A 19,170-nucleotide genomic window follows, 5' to 3' on the forward strand; every position below is an offset into this window, starting at 1 on the left:
TGCCCTATACTGCCACTCCCTTCCTTATTCCTTGGAGACAGAGTCTCCTTGGAACCTGGAGGTAGCTGGAAACCAGCAAGCTTGAGAGATCCTCTTATCTCTGGCCTATCACAACACTGTGGCAACAGGAGTCTATTGTGTGGCTGAGCTTTTCATTTTCATACATCTTGGGGATTTGAACTCTGGTCCTCATGCTTGCATGGCAAGCACTCTTACCTATTGAGCCATCTTCCTAGCCTCTTATTCTTAGATCTGAAACAGTACATTTCACCCAATAAAGCCACTTTATAATTTTATTCACAGAAGGAAATTCTTTGTGTTTGTGTGTGTGTGTTGTACATACAGGTTCACGTGTATGAGGGTGACCTGTGGTAGTCAGAGGACAACCTTGGCTGTTCCTCAGGTGTCATTCACCTTTTCCTGTGAGACAGGGTCTCTCATAGGCTTGAGATTTGCCAAGTAAGACTAGCTTGGGTGGCTGTGAACCCCAGGGATCTGTCTGCCCCTGGCTCCCTAGTGCTGGGATCCTAAGTGTGAGTCAACAATGGTTTTTTTTTTTCCTGTGAGTTCTGGGGAATCAGACTCTGCGCTCATGTTTACATGGAGAACACTTTATGATGCGCTGTCTCCCAGCCCACATTAGGAAAGTCTCCAAGGTAAGAAAAAGAAGTACACTAGCTTAAACAGACTTTAACTCTCACTTAAATTTTAAGATTTGCTTAATGTTTACACTTAATCTTAGCCAGAAGTCTGAGAAAGGATCATTTGGCTTAACCTTTAATTCCTGTGGTAGATTACATCCTTGGAGGAGTATAGACAGTTCTCTAAGGGTAAAGATACCAAAGCAGTTCTCTCTCTCAGGAGGCCCACACTGGTGCCTTGGGATTATGTCTATCCCTTTCCTGTTTCTGTCTAAATGTGTAATCACCAACGGTGCCTCATTCTAACTTGTACTGAAATCCTTTTCTATGGCGGAGTCAGGGATCCCACCTTACCAGAGTAGAGACCCCTAAGTGGGACTCACATTCCTGAGGCTGCTGTTGGCTCTGTTGTGCTGTGCAAACACCACTGGATGTTTAGGAGTGGAAGTCGGTTGTGAGGACGGCAAAGGTGCAGATCCTAAGGCTGGTTGACTTCAGCTGCCTTTGAGGCCCTCTGGCTTCCCTGCTCTGGCATGGACTCGATTCTCAGCAGGAAGAAGCAACGGCCAGTGTCCTCTCCTCACACCAGTGACCATCCCACATTCTCTCTCTGCTTGAGTTCTCAGGAAGCCTCCTTTCTCCTTTTTCACTGGCAATGGCTATGCTGGCAAGCCTAAGGTCAAAGTCATGGAAAGTTATTAATAAAACCCATATTGATGTATCTGTCCTGAGTCATGGTCTCCCTGTGGACTCCTGCTCTATGTTGTTCTTTTGTTACCACAATTATTTTGCAAGGACCGTACAGATGTTAAGTGGCATATTAAAATTATTGTTCCCAAGAAAAGTTAAAAAGTGGAAGTTGTGTATCTAGCCAACTTTCTAGTGGGCTGAATAAAATGTGGAAGAGTTATATAGGCTCTGAGATGCTCAGAGCAGAAGGTCTCATATATTGTCCTGAACAGACATGGACACAGATGTCAGTAACTTAGAACCAGGCTGCTCTGGCACAGAAGAACTCAGATGTACCCACCTCCATCCTAAAGCTGTGTTCCCTAGGAAACTGAAGTCAGATACCTCCCTGCGGCCTCATTGCCACAACAGGCAGATCAAGGACTATAACCCAGATTCCCTACAATCCAAACCCTTGGTCTAGTACTTTCCCTTGGAGCCATCTCTAAGATAGAGGATCACGAATTTGTACATATGTGGGGTGAATGTCTACATTTGTCTGAGGTATTTCATTACTTTAAAACTTCATTTAAAGTTTGTATTTTATATATAGCTTTAGCCATACTTTCTGTGTTTTAAAAATAGTTGTATACCAGTTTAAACATATCCTTACAAGGCTCTGGTAAAGCTCTTAGGGTTACCTCGGCTTCTCATTTCTCCTGGCTCACTGCCATGGATCCTGGCCCCAGAAGCTTCCAAATCTTCTCTTGTGACAGTAATATGATAGCATGTCATATTCCTGTTTACAATGGTTTAATCTGGAGTGGTGGATTGGGTACATTTGGCTAGTCCATGCTTGGATCTGTTGGCCATTTGGAGGAGATCTGCATGATGTACTCAAGAAGACTCTGTTAGTGTCTCCCATGTGTCCCAGAGCCCCCATGGCACACTGGAGGTGGACATTATCTAACACACAGGAAATGAGTCAGTGAGCAGAGTTTGGCTAGGACACCATTGTCCAGCTCTGAGCCTTGGTATGGGCCACCCCTCATGCTAGAAGGTGACCACCACTGCTTTGCCTGTTAAATTTCCCTCCGTATGCATTGAAAAGTGCCAGATGTCATTGCCTCCTTCACACCCTTACCTCCCCCCTCCCCCCCCCCCCCCAGTTCCTAAAACAACATCTATCAGAGCCCCTTCTTTCTTGAAGATCCTCTGTCTGTCTTTCCACAAGTGAAGGCGAGGCCCTGTCACCTTTCTGTCCTCTACATGGCTTGTGAGGACTTTTAGGTAGTAGCTACTGATCAGCCTGGGCACAACTTCATGATCTTTTTGCCCTGTGAAGAATGAGAGAGGATGTGATTTCGCCTTTCTTCTTAGATGTTTATCTTTTTGTTTTGGGCTCTGTGTTACATTAATATAAATAAATGCCAATTCCTCATATCTCTTTCCTCATTAAGATGTTTCCTTTGAGTGAGCCTGCTTTGGAAGGCAGCAACAGAACTCTTCTTGTGCACTGAGTGGAGAGAGCAGTGGCTCTGTAAAGTCTATGGCACAAGGTTCTTTTCCAGAGTAACCCTTGCTGGTCTGTCTCCCTGAGAGTTAGCGGGATGTCTTCATGGCCTGGCCACTTTACTACCTAGAGGAGTGCTGAGAGTTGGCTTGTTTCTGGCCATGAGCATGAAGGGGGAGGAGCAGACCCTCCTCCATCTTGGAGTGGGGCTCCATCTTTCATGCTTCTATAGAGAGTGGATAAAAAGATGGACATGAAGAAGCTCAGACCCCTGCAGGTTTGCAGACCCCACCTCAGTGTTTAAGAGGAAGGAATGGGGAACGTTTCTAGTTTTCATCAGGAGGTAGAAGTCTCAGGAACAGTGTTAGTCAAGCCTGGCTAACTGTGGAACTGGTTTGTCCCAACCTAAACGCCATGATGTGAATGCAGTCCTTACGTAAGATTGTGTGGGCAGGGCAGGTTTTGTATCTAGCCAGTTCAGGACCCTGGCTTTCTCTATCAGCAGTTTTATTATACTTTAGGGGATCAAACCCTTTCCTACTCCATCCTTTAAATCTGGCTGGCAAAGGTAGGAGAGGGAGCAAGGAACTACAATGCATGTCCTGGAATGATATTCCATTAACCAATCTGCAGTCATTTGTAGGAACTCATTGCAAAGGAGGCTGGGAAATGTAGTCTGGCTCTGCTTCTAGGAAGAAGGCACTTCAAAGGTGTTCTAGGGACCTTGTTGGATTTGCTGTTATTCACATTTTGTTTTTAATTTTTGTTGTTAGTTATTATAGTAATCATCATCAGAGAGGTACATGAAAGAGATAAACAGATTTTCTCATTTCACCAAAGCACATCTGATCCTTCGCTCTTATCTGCTAGTTGTATTTCTGGCTATGATCACCAGAAATATTCTACAGGGGCTTCCTTCATGGTGTCTACCTCTTTCCCTTTGAATGTTACAGGACTTCCTCCTTAGTACAGATGATGTGTCCCCTTGAAGCTAGGATCCTACATGATTGTAAATGTGTTACATAGTGTCAAATTATTTCTATGTATTTATTTATGTAATTGTGTATTTCCTTAAAAGTCACAAAGACAATGACTTGAAATTTCACCCAGCTGGTCATGAACTGGTGTGTGTGTGTTTGAACCAGGTGGATGGACCCAACGAATTTCACTTGTTTATGTGGGAAGCCGAGCGCCAGCAGGATGTGGAACACCTGGCCAGCTGTACTCTATGCTATGGTAAGAGCTAGGACAGTGCTTCTAATCCCACCGAGGGCTTGAGACTGGAGGAGTAAACTTCCAGCCACAGGCTAGACCTGCCCTTCAGACACTCATGTGCTTGGCATGCACAGTGTGTTAGAATCTGGAATTCTTACTAAATGCAGATTTTCAGTTTTTCTTAGGAAGTTAGCATTATCCTGAGAGGCACAAACATGACATTCCTGGGTGACCACAGACCAGAGGATGTGTGACTCCTGATGAGTCAAGTGACTGCTGTGCTCCATAGTCCCCGCTCGTCCCCTTTGGCATACCCTGACACATTCTGTTCAATTCTTCAGAGTTCCTGTATGTGTCTGAGCACGAGAGACATCCTTTAGTGTCACTTTGTGTGGTAGGCGGTCACTGAACTAAGAGTCAGGGGTCCTGGGTCCTAGATAATGGATCTACTTCTGGTTAGTAGTGAGATGTATCCCACACTGCTCACTAGCCTGTGCCAGAGGGTGCACTCTGCAGAAGTGCATGCATGCATGCATGCATGCCTAGGAGACATTCCCATGCATGCTCATGGAAGTGAACCACCCTACTCACCGAGAACCCAGGCCAGAGGTCGAGCTCCTGGAGGATGTAGTCATGCACTGGCAGGAGAGAGAAGGCAGGGTCAGGAACAGCCATGTGTGGACCGTGCTGTGGCCTAGAAGCTGCATTCACACACAGCATCTCTGGGGCACAGGGCCTCTCCTTGAGCCCTGGTTCCTCTTCTGTAGAAACCTAACCTCATGGGTGTTCCTTGAGTTTTCACTGTGCATTAGGATTTGTTCTCAGCACTACGTATATGAACTCATTTTTTAAAAAAATGTAAACACCAAAATCAACTGCACTTTTATTTTTAAATTAAGTGTATGTGTGTCTTAGAGGTCAGCGGTGTCAGGTTTCCTGGAGCTAGAGTTACAGGTGGTTGCGAGCCACACTGCATGTGGGAACTGGGCATAGGGCTCGGGTATGAAGCTGGTATGGGCTCCTAACCACTGAGCCATTTCTCCAGCCCCCGGAAGCAACTTCACAAGATAGGTGCTGTAATCTTCATGCTGTTTGGCACATTGAGGTGGGAAGAGACAGGTTCATTTACTCAAGGTCACGAGCTGAGTAAGAGATGAGCCAGGCAGCCAGGTTCATTTTAGCTCTTACACAGAAGTGTAGCCTGACCCCTTTCTCTGGAAAGATAAAGCCATGTGCCTACTCCTGCAAACAGGGCACCATTGACGAATCGCTGTGTGTTCCCATTAGCTTCCAGCTTGGGCTTACTTGTGGAGTGTGGGTGAGGAGGGGTTACTTCCAGGGTCACGGGTGACTCCAAAGTTGTCACACCATCGAAAAGTCTTATTGAAAAGTGTCACCAGGGACATATACCTTGGGGCTTTGTGGCTAATGGGTTCAGTGCTCAAGGACCTGGATGTGGCTGCGCAGCCTGGCACATCCTGGCACATCCTGGCACAGGGCACGCACACAAATGGAGCCCCCTCTTCAGTGACTTTTCACATTCTATATACAATAGCACCCCCGGAGACCAGGAGGCCACAGGTGGTTAAGACAGAATCACTAGAGTTGGCTGGGAGGAGCAGGAAGGAGCGGCTGGGATCTCAGAGGAGGATCTGTCCCTCCTCCCCACCCTTCCCTCTTGAGGGGATGTCAGTAGTCAACAGGCCCAGCCCGAGGGTCTCTTGCGAGAGCCACAAGCAGCTCTGATGAAGATACCGTAGTACACAGGACATTGCGCTTTACAATGGTGAGGCCGCGTGGGCTGTGTGGGCTGCATGGCTTTCTCTCCCTGTGCTGTGCTTATTCACTTAGCAAACGTCCTCTTGGCTTGCTCACACGTAACAGAACATCCTATTTTTTTAAAAAAGCTTAATATCCTATCATGTCTATACAATACACTTGTTAGTCAACTCATCCTGTGCTTAAAAAAGTCAGTGTAGACTGTCTGATATCTACACAGTAACGATGAATACACATAGTACTGACCTTCTGGCCCAACTGTATGTAATACGTGATTCTTTGCCCTTATGTGTAATGGGAGGAAATGTAGATTTTCATTTCGATAGATGTTGTGAAAATAAAGATGTCACTCCCCATGAATACCCTATAGATCCCATGGGGGATGGCGGCTTCAAGTCAAGAACACCAGCTGACCACCACTTTTTTTTCCTTTCATTTTTTGGTTTTTCATTCATTGTTCCTTTCATTTAGTTTTTTTTGAGACAGGGTTTCTCTGTATAGCCCTGGCTGTCCTGGAACTCACTCTGTAGACCAGGATAGCCTTGAACTCAGAAATCTGCCTGCCTCTGCCTCCCAGAATGCTGGGATTATAGGCGTGTGCCACCATGCCCGGCTTACCACCACTTCTTAATGAAAGGGTTTGTCTCAAGGGTGGGTTCCTAAAACATTGGCAGAAAGCCTGAGTGTACTTCCGTGTCAAAACTCTGAGCTCTGTCTCAGCTTTACCAAGCCAGAATCCACTTTTAAAATGGGGTGGGGTGGGAGGGAAAAGGTCCCCTATGCTTGTAGGGCTGAACCAGCTTTAGAACTCTGATCTGGTGACCAGGAGGTCACTTTAAAACCACCAACATTGCTTTTATACACATATAAGCATAAAATGTCAGTCTTACCTGGTTGCTAAGCTCACCGTTAGCTCTAGCAGTCCATGTGTGGTTTCTCAAATGGAAGGGTTGCTCTCAGGAGTGGTGTCCTAAAACCCTGGTAGAATGCCCGAGTGTGTGCACATCCATGGAAACTTACCTAGTTAGACAGTTCATCTCTAGTTCTTTTTTATGGAGAGGAAGCAATACTAACAAACCAGAGGTTAGGAATCCAGAAGACCCTAGCAGGCACATTCGACCTGATTCTGCATGCACCACGTATCCCAGGATAGCTATCCCCAGATAGCTACAGATGTGAACTGACACACTTGAAGACCCCAATATGCTTCTGCAGTGTCAATGGCCTTGACATCCCTGCAGTATTGGAGACATTAGATGTGCAGTCAGCTTCAATTCCGTCTTCTGAAAAATGGACACCTGTTTTTACACTGACTGTCAGATCTCTGTCTCGACCCATTTCTTCTGGGGTAGCACCCAGGACAGGTACTCAGCACGGGGCTGGAAGTGCCTTCTGCACGGAAAGAAAGGTTGCCTGGCTTAAGTCTGCCTCTCCCCATGATTACCCCCCCCCCCCCATTCCTGTATTTTCTTTATTTCCTTGTCAGACAAGTGTCGACCAGCCCCGAGGTGTCAGCTGGATGCTTCCAGGCCTCAGGAGTTGGACATGGACTTGGTATTCCTGGTGGACAGCTCGCAGGGTGTCAGCAGGGACATATACCTTGGGGCTTTGCGGCTAGTGGATTCAGTGGTCCAGGACCTGGACGTGGCTGCGCAGCCTGGCACATCCTGGCACGGGGCACGCGCAGCCCTCTTGACACACACAACGCCAGGCTTTTGGCCTGGTGTGGGTCGAACCCCTGTGCTTCAGCACTTCCACCTGACCTCCCACGGCCACCGGACACAGATGCTGAGGCAGATTCGGGAGGCTGCGAGTGGCCTGCTACAGGGAGCCCCCGCCCTGGGCCACGCCCTGGAGTGGACGCTAGAAAATGTGCTTCTGGCAGCCGCATTGCCTCGGAGGTCTCGGGTCATCTTTGTCATCGTGGCCAGTGAGACAAGCATCTGGGACCGAGAGAAGCTAAGGGCCCTGTCCCAGGAGGCCAAGTGTAAGGGCATCACACTGTTCGTGCTGGCTATGGGCCCAGGAGTGGGAGCCCAGGAGCTGGCCGAGCTGGCCACAGTGGCCAGCGCACCCTCGGAGCAGCACCTGCTACGCCTAGAGGGTGTCTCAGAGGCAGAGCTAGCCTATGCCAGCAGATTCACGGAGGCCTTCCTGAACCTTCTAAAAAGTGAGTAGCAAATGGAGTGGGTATGGATGTGGATAGGGGTGTAGGCGAGTGGGGTGGGTAGGGACTGGGCTATCCCAGGTGCTGTTGCCTGCAGAAACTTACAGGTGTTTAGGTCCCCCCCCCCCCTCCGCCCCAACCGAGACAGGGTTTCTCTGTCTAGTCTTGGCTGTCCTGGAACTCACTCTGTCGACCAGGCTGGCCTCGAACTCAGAAATCCGCCTGCCCCTGCCTCCCAAAGTTCTGGGATTACAGGCTTGTGCCACCACCGCCCGACCAGATGTTTGTTTTTAAGAACCCCTTATTTTATTTGTTTTCAATGTTATTTTATTTGATAGCTGAAAGCTTTTATATTCATTGGTAATTTCATACAGGAAAATAATATATTTAGATCATATCGCTCTTCCTGTTTTGACTCTTCTTGAACCTTCCCCCACCTTCTCCTCCCAACTTCATCATTTCCTCCTCCTCCTCTTCCTTCTTCCCCCTCCTCCCCTTCCTCCTCCTTTTTCTCCATCCTCCCCCTCCCCCTCCCCCTGCTCCTCTTCCCCACTGAGTTCATTTAGTGCTGTCAGTTGGCCATGGGTTCAGGGCCGTTTGCTTTAGGAACATGGGCAACCTACCACGGGGCACGCTACAAAAGAAAACCGACTGTCTGTCCCTCAGCACCTGTCACCTGTATATGGCTGTGTTTCAAGATACAGTTTCTAGAAAACTGCCCCGAGTGTGTGTTTTCCCACCCGGTGGCGTGGAGGCTCCAGGCTTCTCAGTTTTTCAGTTATCAAAATGAGAATTTCAGGATGTCTGTTCCCTGGTCCTGAAGCCAACCCCATATGGAGGGACTCTAAGAGTGAGCGCCGATGTGTGGGTGCCGCGGCCACGCCCACTGCTCCTTTCCAGTGGTAGATGGCCACGCTTCTCAGATTTTAACTCGAATGCTGGTCCTCTGGGCATTCTGGTCAGGTCTGAGCTGGGGTCTGAAGGTCTTGATTTCTCTATACTTCAGAATGGTGCTGTTGGCCCGGGGACCGCAGGCTTTGTTTTTTTTTTTTTTTTTTTTTTTTTTAGAGACAAGAGTGTTTCTTCACAGTACAAGGTGCCCTTGAACTGGCTGTAATCCTCCTGCTTCACCCTCCCAAGTAGTGGGATTGCAGACAGGTGCCAGCGTCTCAGATTCATGGAGCACAGTTTAAGTAACAAGGGTAGAGAACTTTATTTTCCTTCCGTTTTCTTATTAAGTCAGCATTCAAAGCGTGGTTTAATTATGGCATTTTAATACATATGTGTTGTTATAGTTTGTTCTCCTAACCCTCCTCTCCTGCTGCCCCACATGAGGAGTCGCAGCAACCCCCGGCTGGGTTCTTTCCTTCCCTGACAGTTCTTCTGCCTCCATCCACATATATTATATCCCAGCATCCTCTTTGCCTGTTTTCTTTTGATCTCTTCACTTTTACAGTCCTCTTTCTAGTTTCACGATCTACACATGCATATGTGCACGTGCATGATGTCCCACTGTGGGTCTCGAGGGACATCTGCTCCTTCATGACTCAGGAGATGCAGAGATGCAGAGATGCAGAGATGCAGAGATGCAGGGATGCAGGTGGACATCTTAGAAGCGCTGGCATGGCATCCGGCCTTCCGGTTTGACAGATGATCATCAGTGAGCTAATTCCAGTCCTAGCTTTGGAGCTGTGCGACGGGAAAGGCTTTCTTTCTCGGAGCCTTAGCTCCCTGGTCTCTGCAGAGAGTAACAGGGGTGGCTTATAGCTCAGGGATTCTTTGAGACCGAAGCAAGCTGAAAAACAACCGCTTCTCTCATCTGTTTAATGTGATTTTACTTTATTTTTGAGGCTTTTTATTAGATTTGCACTTTATATTTTGTTGTATTCTTTTATGTTGGGGTATTATTTATCTAACAGAATGCACTTTATGTTTTTGTTTTGCTTGCTTTTGATTCGATTTTTATTGTTTATTTGCATTTACTTTTACATTTTTGTTTCATGCTTTGTTTGAGTGCCTTTTATGAGTCTTTGATTTTATATCATGGGCTTTTCTTGTTATTATTACTGTTCAATTTGCCTTTTTGCATTTATTTTATTTTGTTTTATTTTAGATTTTGCTTTAATTTTATGACTTTTGAGTTTGATGCAGTATTTTTGACGGTGATTTTAGTGGTCTTTTGTTTTATTTTGTGCTTTATTTTTTTATTATTTTTAATACACACATATTGAGAGAGAGAGAGAGAGAGAGAGAGAGAGAGAGAGAGAGAGAGAGAGAGATACTCTGTCTATTCTTGGCTGTTCTGGAACTTGCTCTGTAGACCAGGCTAGCCTCAAACTCAGAGATCCATCTGCCTTTGCCTCCCCAGTGCTGGGATTAAAGGCGTGCGCCATCACCACCTGGCTAAATATGATATTTTTATACTTTGAGAATTTTCTACAATGTATTTTGATCACAGGCACAGCCACTTTTCCCCAATGCCTCGCAGATCCAGATTCACCCTCAGCTCCCTATTTCTTCCCAATCTCATATCTTCTTTATACTTTCAATAACCACTAAGTCCAATATGTGCTGCCATATGTGTGTGTGTGTGTGTGTGCGCTGTAGGGCTGTCCACTAGAGTATGGTTGACTACCAGTGACCACGCCCTTAAAGAAACCTGGTTTTGTCTCCATCAGTACCAACTGTCGGTATCTCCTCAGACAGGTGTGTGGCTAGGGAGCCTCTTTCCCCCCCTGCTAGACTGTGGACTGGCGTATCTCGGTGGGCTTCTGGCCAGCAACCACACGTGCTGTTCGTGAGTTCGTGAGTGGAGTGGTACTACCCTGGCAAGGAGACGCTGCTTTGCCGTGCTCATTCTCACGCCTGGCTTCTACGGTCTTTACACCTCCTCTTTCCTGATGGTCCCCGCGAATTGCAGGGTTCCCAGTGATGATGAGATATCCCGTTTGTGTGGGACACACCCAGACACTGTTTTCATTTTGATTATTTTTACATTCTTTGTGATTTTATATTGGATTTGATTTTAAAAAATGTTTTACTTTTAGGTGGAATAAACCAGTATCCACCCCCAGAGCTCATTAAGGAGTGTGGAGGCCCAAACCGTGGGGACACCTTGCTGCATTTCTACACTTCTGCCAAAAGGTAAACTCAGGGATGCTGCCTCCCTACACAGAATCCCAGTCTTTAACTTGACCCAGATCATTTGGGAAGCACCTCGGTTTGGCAACTCTGATGGTGCTTAGTATTTCTTTTGCAATTTATTTATTTATTTATTTATTTATTTATTTATTTATTTATTTATTTATTTAGAGAAAGGGTCTCAGGCAGCTCTGACCATTTGATTCTCTCCCTTCCTGAGTGCTGGGATTACAGGTGTGGTACTGTAGGATCCCCGAATGGGGAGGCCCCACTCGAGTCTCGGATCGGCGCACACCCAAGGAAACGCGAGAGACCGGCTTGATGTAAAAACACGAGGCAGTTTAATTGCGGAGCTCCGGGCCAACATGTCTCGTGCAAGAGTCTCGTGCAAGAGACAAAGTGGTCCGCCCTGAGGCTCAAAAGCTAGGGGTTTATATGGGAAAAGGCAAGGGGGTTTCGCACGCTTTACATAATTAGTCAATTCATACATTGAGGGAGTAATTGGCATACAATTACATCAGCGGGTAGTACGTGAGTCAGCAGTGTAGGAGAGTAGAATGTAGGGGAGTGGGAGACTTGTTAGCAGAGGGCCTAGTTAAACTACAGGAGAAAAGAAAGGGTGTGGGGAGGAAGCCCAGATGGCCCATGACTCAGTGGAGGTTGTTTAGGCTACTTTTTATTTTTCTGGCTGGCTAGTTTCTGGAATGTCTTAACGACCTTGGGAGGACCATCCTGCTATTCTAACAACCTTGAGAAGGCCCCAGCTTGTCTGGGTTTGCCCCTGGCCTGCCTTATGCCTGGGCCGTGGATTCTATGAGGTCTTAACTTCGTTTTTGTTTCTAATTTCCATCAGTACCATGCCCGACTCTCTTTTCCAACTATTTGGTGGTATGGTAGGATAGTTTCAAGGCAGGGTTTCTTTGTGTAGCTGTCCTGGAATTCACTCTGTGGGCCAGGCTGGCCTTGAACTCATGGAGTCCTACCCGCTTCTGCCTCCTGAGTGCAGGGACTCATGACACGCACCACCATTGCCCAGGTCTGTTGTTCTTCAGTATTAGAAGCAAGAGTGGGCGTGGAGAGATGGCGGGTGTGGAGAGATGGCGGGCAGCTAAGAGCACTTGCTGTCCTTGTGCTCAGCATCCCTGAGCAGCTCTCACACAGCTAACGCAGTTCCAGGGCCTGCAACACCATCTCCGGCCTCCATGGGCACCAGGCAGGCACATGGTGTACACAAATACATGCAAGGCAAACACTCATCTACATAAAATAAGGATAATAAAAAGCAATATAGAACCAATATAAAAATACCAAGAGCACACGGGTGCATTAAAGCACAAAATGGAAACTCCCATCCCACCATAGCAACTGTCCTCCAACCTCAAGTTTCAGAGGAAAAACTGATGCTAAGCCCTCGATGCTGCCCCTGGTCCAGTCAGAGAGTGGTGTGACTCCTCAGCTGCGAGCCACAGCAGTGGTGTCCACCCAGGGCAGAGCCGTTCAGTTTGGTCAGAGGACAAGGCTTGGGGGAGTCTCTCGTGATGCTGGAGACTGAGCTTAGGCAGGTGTCTCACTACCAAGCTACATCCCTGGCCATACAGTGTGACAAGGATGGCTTTCCGACAGGTTCTCCAGGCGCCAGCTTGGCACCTCTGCTGCCTTTGCAAATGACTCAGAAGCACTCAAGCCACCAGACATCTTTCTAGAGGAGAGGAGGAAAAGCAGGATGGCGTCCATAGCTGTGCAAGAGGTGCTGGGAAGTCCTGGAAAGGACAGGGTGGACACTGAAGAAATTGATTAGGAAACGCCAGCAAAAGGAAGACGTTTGGGCGCTGGCCACGGTGAGATGTGAGATGCCAAACCATGGCTTCCTTGTTCTCTAAGTCGGATTCACTTTTGAAAATCTTAATCTTTAAAAAAAAATTCTGTGTACTTTGTCAGCATGCATTCTTTAGCATATCTTATTTACAAATTTATTCACTAAGCTGAGGAAAGTACTTTAAGACATCAAAAAGTGGCTGACTTGCCCTTCCCTAGAATCCATTTCAGGCCCTATTACGTCACAGTCTCTCCAGGAAGTAGTGCCAGATTGCAAAGACCCAAGGGCCCGTTACAACCAACCCACCCACAGGCCAACTGATTGCCTCTTCCAGATGAGGTGAATTTACTCTTGACCTTGACCTGATCTCCCTGGTAGACTTTTTGGTCTATGAATGTTCACTGTGGGGTAGCCTCACCAAAGGAGAGATTTGTTAGTTAGTTTATTTATTATTATAAATAAATAAATAGTTCTATTTATAATATAGAAACTGTGTGTATGCCTGCAGGCCAGAAAAGGGCACCAGATCTCACCATAGATGGTTGTGAGCCACCATGTGGTTGCTGGGAATTGAACTCAGGGCCTCTGGAAAAGCAGCCAGTGCTCTTAACCTCTGAGCCGTCTTTCATTTAAGGAACATTTTATAACAGCTGTAGGTTGGTTTTAGATCACAACATGTAGAAGTGTTATGTCTTATCTGTGACCAGTGCATTAAGCTGAACAGTAAACACATAAGTGAGGGATGTGGGGAGACCTGACTGTAATGCTTTCTAAGTGTTAATTATTTTTATTTTCTGTTTGTGTGAGTGCCTGTATATATGTGTGCATGTTCTATGAGTGCAGTACCCTGGGAGGCCAGAAGGGGGCATTAGATCCTCAGTAGCTGGGGCTAGGGACAATTGTGGCCTACCATGTGGGTAGTGGGACTTGAACTTAGGTCTCCTAGGAAAGCAACCAATGTTCTTAAAAATCGAGCCATTTCTCCAGACCCCAACCTTGATTTTTCACAGGTCATAAGAGAAAGTGGAAAGAGTTTCTAATGAGTGGGTGGGGCTAGTCCTATTTAGATGAAAGGGGACGTGCTGTGTGCTCCTGGTGGCTCACACACTAGGGGGCCACAGGAAGATGTAATTGTAATGTCTTGTGGCTCAGGGCTCTGAATTAGATGAGTGCTTTATTTTTGGGTTGTCCTGAGGATAAAACTTGGAATTCTGTGCTCAGCGCCTGCTAAGCACACAGCACTCTTAGCTGTTAGGACGCAGGTGTCATGTGTAGTTAGTTACCTGTTAGATTCCAAAGCAGCGCACATCCAGGAGAAACAGTGGAACTAGGTGGCCCAAGAGTAGACTCTCAGAGCAGTGACTTCCCCTGTGTAGGTTAAAGTGAGCATCTTCTCAGTACAGACTATCTTCAGCTAACCTTACTGAGGTAACTGTTTTAGTCCTAGATATACATCGGAATCACCTGCAAATATTTTCTTATTAATTAAGCTTGTTCCTTGACAATTTTATACACATGTATCATGCATTCTGTTTACTCCCAAGCCCCGCCCTCTGTCACTTCTCTTCCTTCAACTGTCCTCTCCATCCCACAAAGTGTCCTTTCACATTCTGTGACCTACAGAGTTTAACCATGGCCATCGGGGTGAATTAAGGAGCTCTCCCTTTGAACCTGGTGGGCTGAACCATGCATATGCAGCCAAAGATGGTGACACTTCCAGCTGCTGAAAGTTCAGCATGGAGGGGCAGGACTTCCCTAGTCCCTTTTATGATTGACCATTGCTGAGAAAGACAGAACTGCTCTTTCAACCCCCCTTGCCTCAGAGTTTCTTGGGGACTCTGCCATCGATAACTGTCCCCTTCCTTTTCAGAACCCCTCTTCCCTTGGCTTTGTGAGCAGCAGTCTGCGTTGGAGTGGACAACCATGCTTGAGCCAGTCCCAGAACATCAGCCCCTCCCCATCTTTCTATTATCCTCCCTCTGTTCTCTGATAGATTTCTTGTCTTTTCCTTCGTACAACTCCGTTCTGCACCCCTGTGAGAATGCAGATTGGGTCATGCCATTTCTTATAACACGTCCTTCCAGCGTGAGGAACACAGGCCCTGATGGTTGACGCATGCCCAGAGGCTGGAGGCTTGGTGACTGCCATGTTCCTGTGTGTCTTGACACAACTGTGTGTCAAGAGTCACAGTTGGCTCTGGGGCCTGCTGCTTGTTTCCAGCCTCTGCTGCCCAGCTTGCTCTCACCTGCCTGTCCCTGTCTACCGTATCTGTTCATCCATTACCACTTGGCTCAAGGTTATCCCTCCTCAGGGTCCTCTCTGTCTGTGCCCTTGTGACATTTCCATAGCCTCCTTCATATCCTCCTGTGGTAGCTGGATTCTGCCGTCAAGCTCGCACCCCGCTCTTGCACCTGCTTGTGGAGAATTTTAGACAAGTGCTATCTCTTTTCACACATGCCAGGATGATCTTGACACATTTTCAATTTTGGCGTTATCTCCTAAGCACGCAGAGGTTCCCTCTCCCCCTTCCAAGTCGGGTTATATTGTAAAACATATATACCGGGCAATGGAACAAGCCTCGAATTCAGTGAAACTGTAATTTCGTCGTAGCTGTTCTTTACGCCCACCAGCACTCTCCTTCCCACACACCCTGCTCCGTGACATCCCTGGATTCCACAGACCTGAGTAAAATCCTGGCCACCGTGGCAGCGTCTGCCAAGAAGGCAGACGTTAATATTCCATGGGGGAAACAATGCCTAATACCTGATTAGGGGTTCTCAGTAAGTGCTTTCTCTGATGTCATGTCACACTAATAAGGAACACCAAGGCTGTAAGGAGTACTGAGTGCTCGGCTTCAGGCTAGAGCTTAGACTGCTTGGCTGGAAGTGTTGAGGGCCCGCCCATAGTTCTGACTAACATGGTAGGCACTGGGTATCACACTGGCTATTCAAGTTGAGGTGTTCACCACAATTCAGGTTTTAGTTCTGTGCCACTGCCGAACGTTCGGCTGCTTTGGCAGAGGTGGGGACTGCTGGCTCTGAGCCCGGAGTCTCCAGGTCAGGTCAAGACAGAATAGCCAGTCGCTCGCTTCTCGGTGTTTCTAGGTTGACTCCCACGAGGCTTTGGCCGAGTGTCCTTTTTCCTGCTGCCCCACCCTGAGAAGGGACCCACACAATGAGACATCTAAGTGTGCCTGCCCCAGGCTCAGTACAGTCCTAGTAGCGGTTCCTTTAGGATCAAGTGTGTTTTCATCCCCACGGGTGCTGTGCAGCTCCTAGAAAGCCTGCAGGTGTTGATTGTACCACTGAGTGGCTGGTCCACAGCTCCCGGCAGCAGGAGCATTGTGCATTGTGTCACCTCCTCTCTTTGTGGTGTCTTCACTATTTAGGGTCCTCTGAAGTCCCAGAGGGAACTACTGAGGGGATGCCAGCCAGAATTCTGTGCTTAGGAGTTGTCCCAGGAAAAGCACAAAGCGTATGATATAAAGTGTCTCCAAAGACACGTGGAAAGAGGGGGTGACACACCTGGGAAACCTGCCCCTGTCTGAAAATCCAGAAGATGCCAAACCAAACCTTGCCCTGCTGTGATCTGCTGATTCAAGGCATCAAAGCATGCCATGTTCTTTTTTTTTCTTTCTTTCTTTTTTTTTTTTTTTTTTGTGTGGCTACCTTAAGTTTTTGAGAAAAACTCAGGATGCTATAAATGATGAACAAGCTAGTTTGTGTATGTTATCAGGAGGCTGGTCAAGTTTGGGATTGAGCAAAGGCATGAGGTGTTTTATAAAAGGAAAAGAAGCAAGTAAAGAATCTTAGTATCATAAAACCATTCATTCACTCGTGTATCTGTTATATGTAATGCATCTTTATTCCACATGTATCTAAAATGATAATTACATCTGTATGTACGTTGTATATGTTGTAACCCGTGACTTAGTGTACCACCCTTGAGATATTAGGCTTAAAAGTGTTGTCTTTATGGTTAAGGAAGTCGAGGCTCAGACAGGATCATTATCTTACCCATGGTCACACAGCCAGTTGGTGGTGAGGCAGGGGATTTCAGTGTTTGAGACAATCCGACCCATCATGCTTGAGCCCTGCTCTCTCGACTCTGTTCGCTTGTAGGTCCTTGTCCCATGAAGCCTGAGGAAGGCGGGTGCCGGAATCACGTCCTGAAGTAGTGCTACAACAAGGAAGAATGAACTTGCTGACTCTTCTGGGTTGGGGACTGTGGGGGTAAGGCTGACCAGTTTGAAACCAGAAAAGAATGTGAGACATGGTATAGGCCAAGCCTTGTAACTGGGCCCATCCTTTAACAGTTAGACAATGAGACTGGCATTACCCTTGCTGAGGCAGGCTACCCACTCCTGACTGACAAAGCCCACTCCGTCGCCCTGGATATTATAGGTCCCTCCACTGAGTCCTGCCTCTGAAGGCTTAGGCTAGATCATTTGTAACTGAGAAGGATTAAATTCTATTTTTCTCTCATTTTAAAATTAGCTCTTGGAGAACTTTGTACAAAGTGTTTTGGTCATATTCACCAATACTCTGGCTCCTTCAAGATCCACTCCCTCTCTCCTGCCAATCCAACTTTGTACCATCTATACAACAACAAACCATCAAGTCCAGTTTGTGTTCCCTGCATGTGTAGCCTTCTACTGAAGTGTGGCTGACCTGCCAGGGACTACACTGTGACGACATCTGCCTCTGCTCCCCAGATGCTGTCAACAGCCAGTGCTCCCCAGCTGCGATGTAACTGGCGCCCACCTTCCCGCTCCATGCTGGGGTGCTATTTGGCTTGATCTTGCATATTCTTTAGGATTCCAATGTTTATTCTGAAATATTTGAGCTTTTTAAAAAGAAATTAAATGCGTTGTGATTTAACACAAGAGACACATACACAGAGACACAGACAGATAGACAGATATACACATGCATGCGCAGCCAGACACACACACATGAGGAGAAGCTGAATAATCTATATAGACAGGTAGACACATAGTTAGACACACATACAGTCAGACAGATGGTCTGACATATACAGATATTCAACAGACACAGAGACACAGATGGATGGACAGACAGACACATACACCTGCGCGCGCACGTGCGTGCGCGTGCACACACACATACACACACACACACACACACACAGAGCTTTTTTTCCCCTGGCCTCTGAATGCATCCCTAGTTTCTACCAAGCACTGGGAAGGAGGGGAACTCTGGGAAACTGAGGGAGTCTGGCTTGGGTTCTTTGTGATATCATGTATTATCCATCTTGGGTTTCCCTAAAGAAGCATCACAGATTGGGTACCCTAAGGAACAGACGCCTGCTTCTCAAAGCCCCGCCTAGATATCCAGCTCAGTGCGCCAGCCTGCGCGGTTTCCTTGGTGAGGGCTTTCTTCTGGCTGGCAGATGGACACTTTCTTGTGTCCTCACATGGCCTCATTGAGCCTTTCCTTCCACGTGCTCAGGGAGGGAGGGAAGGATGCGATGAGGTGGCAAAGAGACCCTCTGGCATCTTCTAAACACCGTATATATATATAAATATATTAGGGCCCCACCCTTCTGTATATCCAATTAAAAGGCTCTATATGCAAATGCAGTCAGATCTGATATTAACCTTGTCATATGAATCTGGGGAGAACAAACCTCAGACCACACACAGCTGATGGTTTTTGACCCCCATTCACCCACCCCAGGACACAGTGGACTTTGTCCTCTGGCAAGTTCCTGACACAGAAGCTTTTGTCTTAAACTTTAATTTCTTTCAAGATTTATTTTATGTGTGTTGCCCACATAGATGTCTGTGTATCGCGTGCCTGTGTGGTACCCATGGAGGCTAGAAGAGGGTATCAGATCCTCTGGAACTGGAGTTGCCGACTGTTGTGAGCTGACATCTGGGTTCAGGGCTTCAAAGGTGGCTCCTCTACAAGAGCAGCCCAAGTCATCTCTCAGAAACTGGGGTGTTTAGATTCATTTTTGTTCCCCAGAGTCTGGTGACACTGATGACATTTAGGAAGAAATGGGAATCAGCTTTTTTTTTTTTTTTTTTAAAAAAAAAAACAAACCTTAAATTTTGCTTATATATTTTCCACGTGTGTGGGTGTTTTGCCCACTCGTATGTCTGTGCATCATGTGTGACTGGTGCCTGCAGAGGCCAGAAGAGGGCATCAGGGTCCCTGTGACTGGAGTTACAGCTGGTTAGGAAGGGTTGTGTGGGTGCTGGGAA

General features: G+C 47.1%; 1 protein-coding gene across 1 annotated transcript in view; it reads left to right on the forward strand.

The window, feature by feature from the left end:
* The window catches only part of LOC127689594 (collagen alpha-4(VI) chain), a 99,481-nt gene extending 82,102 nt beyond the window's left edge, over positions 1 to 17,379 (forward strand). The window contains exons 33-37 of the mRNA XM_052189282.1: positions 3,969 to 4,059; positions 7,304 to 7,987; positions 11,032 to 11,128; positions 12,749 to 12,963; positions 17,063 to 17,379. Of these exons, the coding sequence (XP_052045242.1) occupies positions 3,969 to 4,059; positions 7,304 to 7,987; positions 11,032 to 11,128; positions 12,749 to 12,923 (1,047 nt within the window). The 3' untranslated portion in view covers positions 12,924 to 12,963; positions 17,063 to 17,379. The remainder of the gene's footprint in view (positions 1 to 3,968; positions 4,060 to 7,303; positions 7,988 to 11,031; positions 11,129 to 12,748; positions 12,964 to 17,062) is intronic.
* Positions 17,380 to 19,170: the final 1,791 nt, after the last annotated feature.

Source organism: Apodemus sylvaticus, chromosome 7 (assembly GCF_947179515.1).
Source record: "Apodemus sylvaticus chromosome 7, mApoSyl1.1, whole genome shotgun sequence".
NCBI classification, from domain to species: Eukaryota; Metazoa; Chordata; class Mammalia; order Rodentia; family Muridae; genus Apodemus; species Apodemus sylvaticus.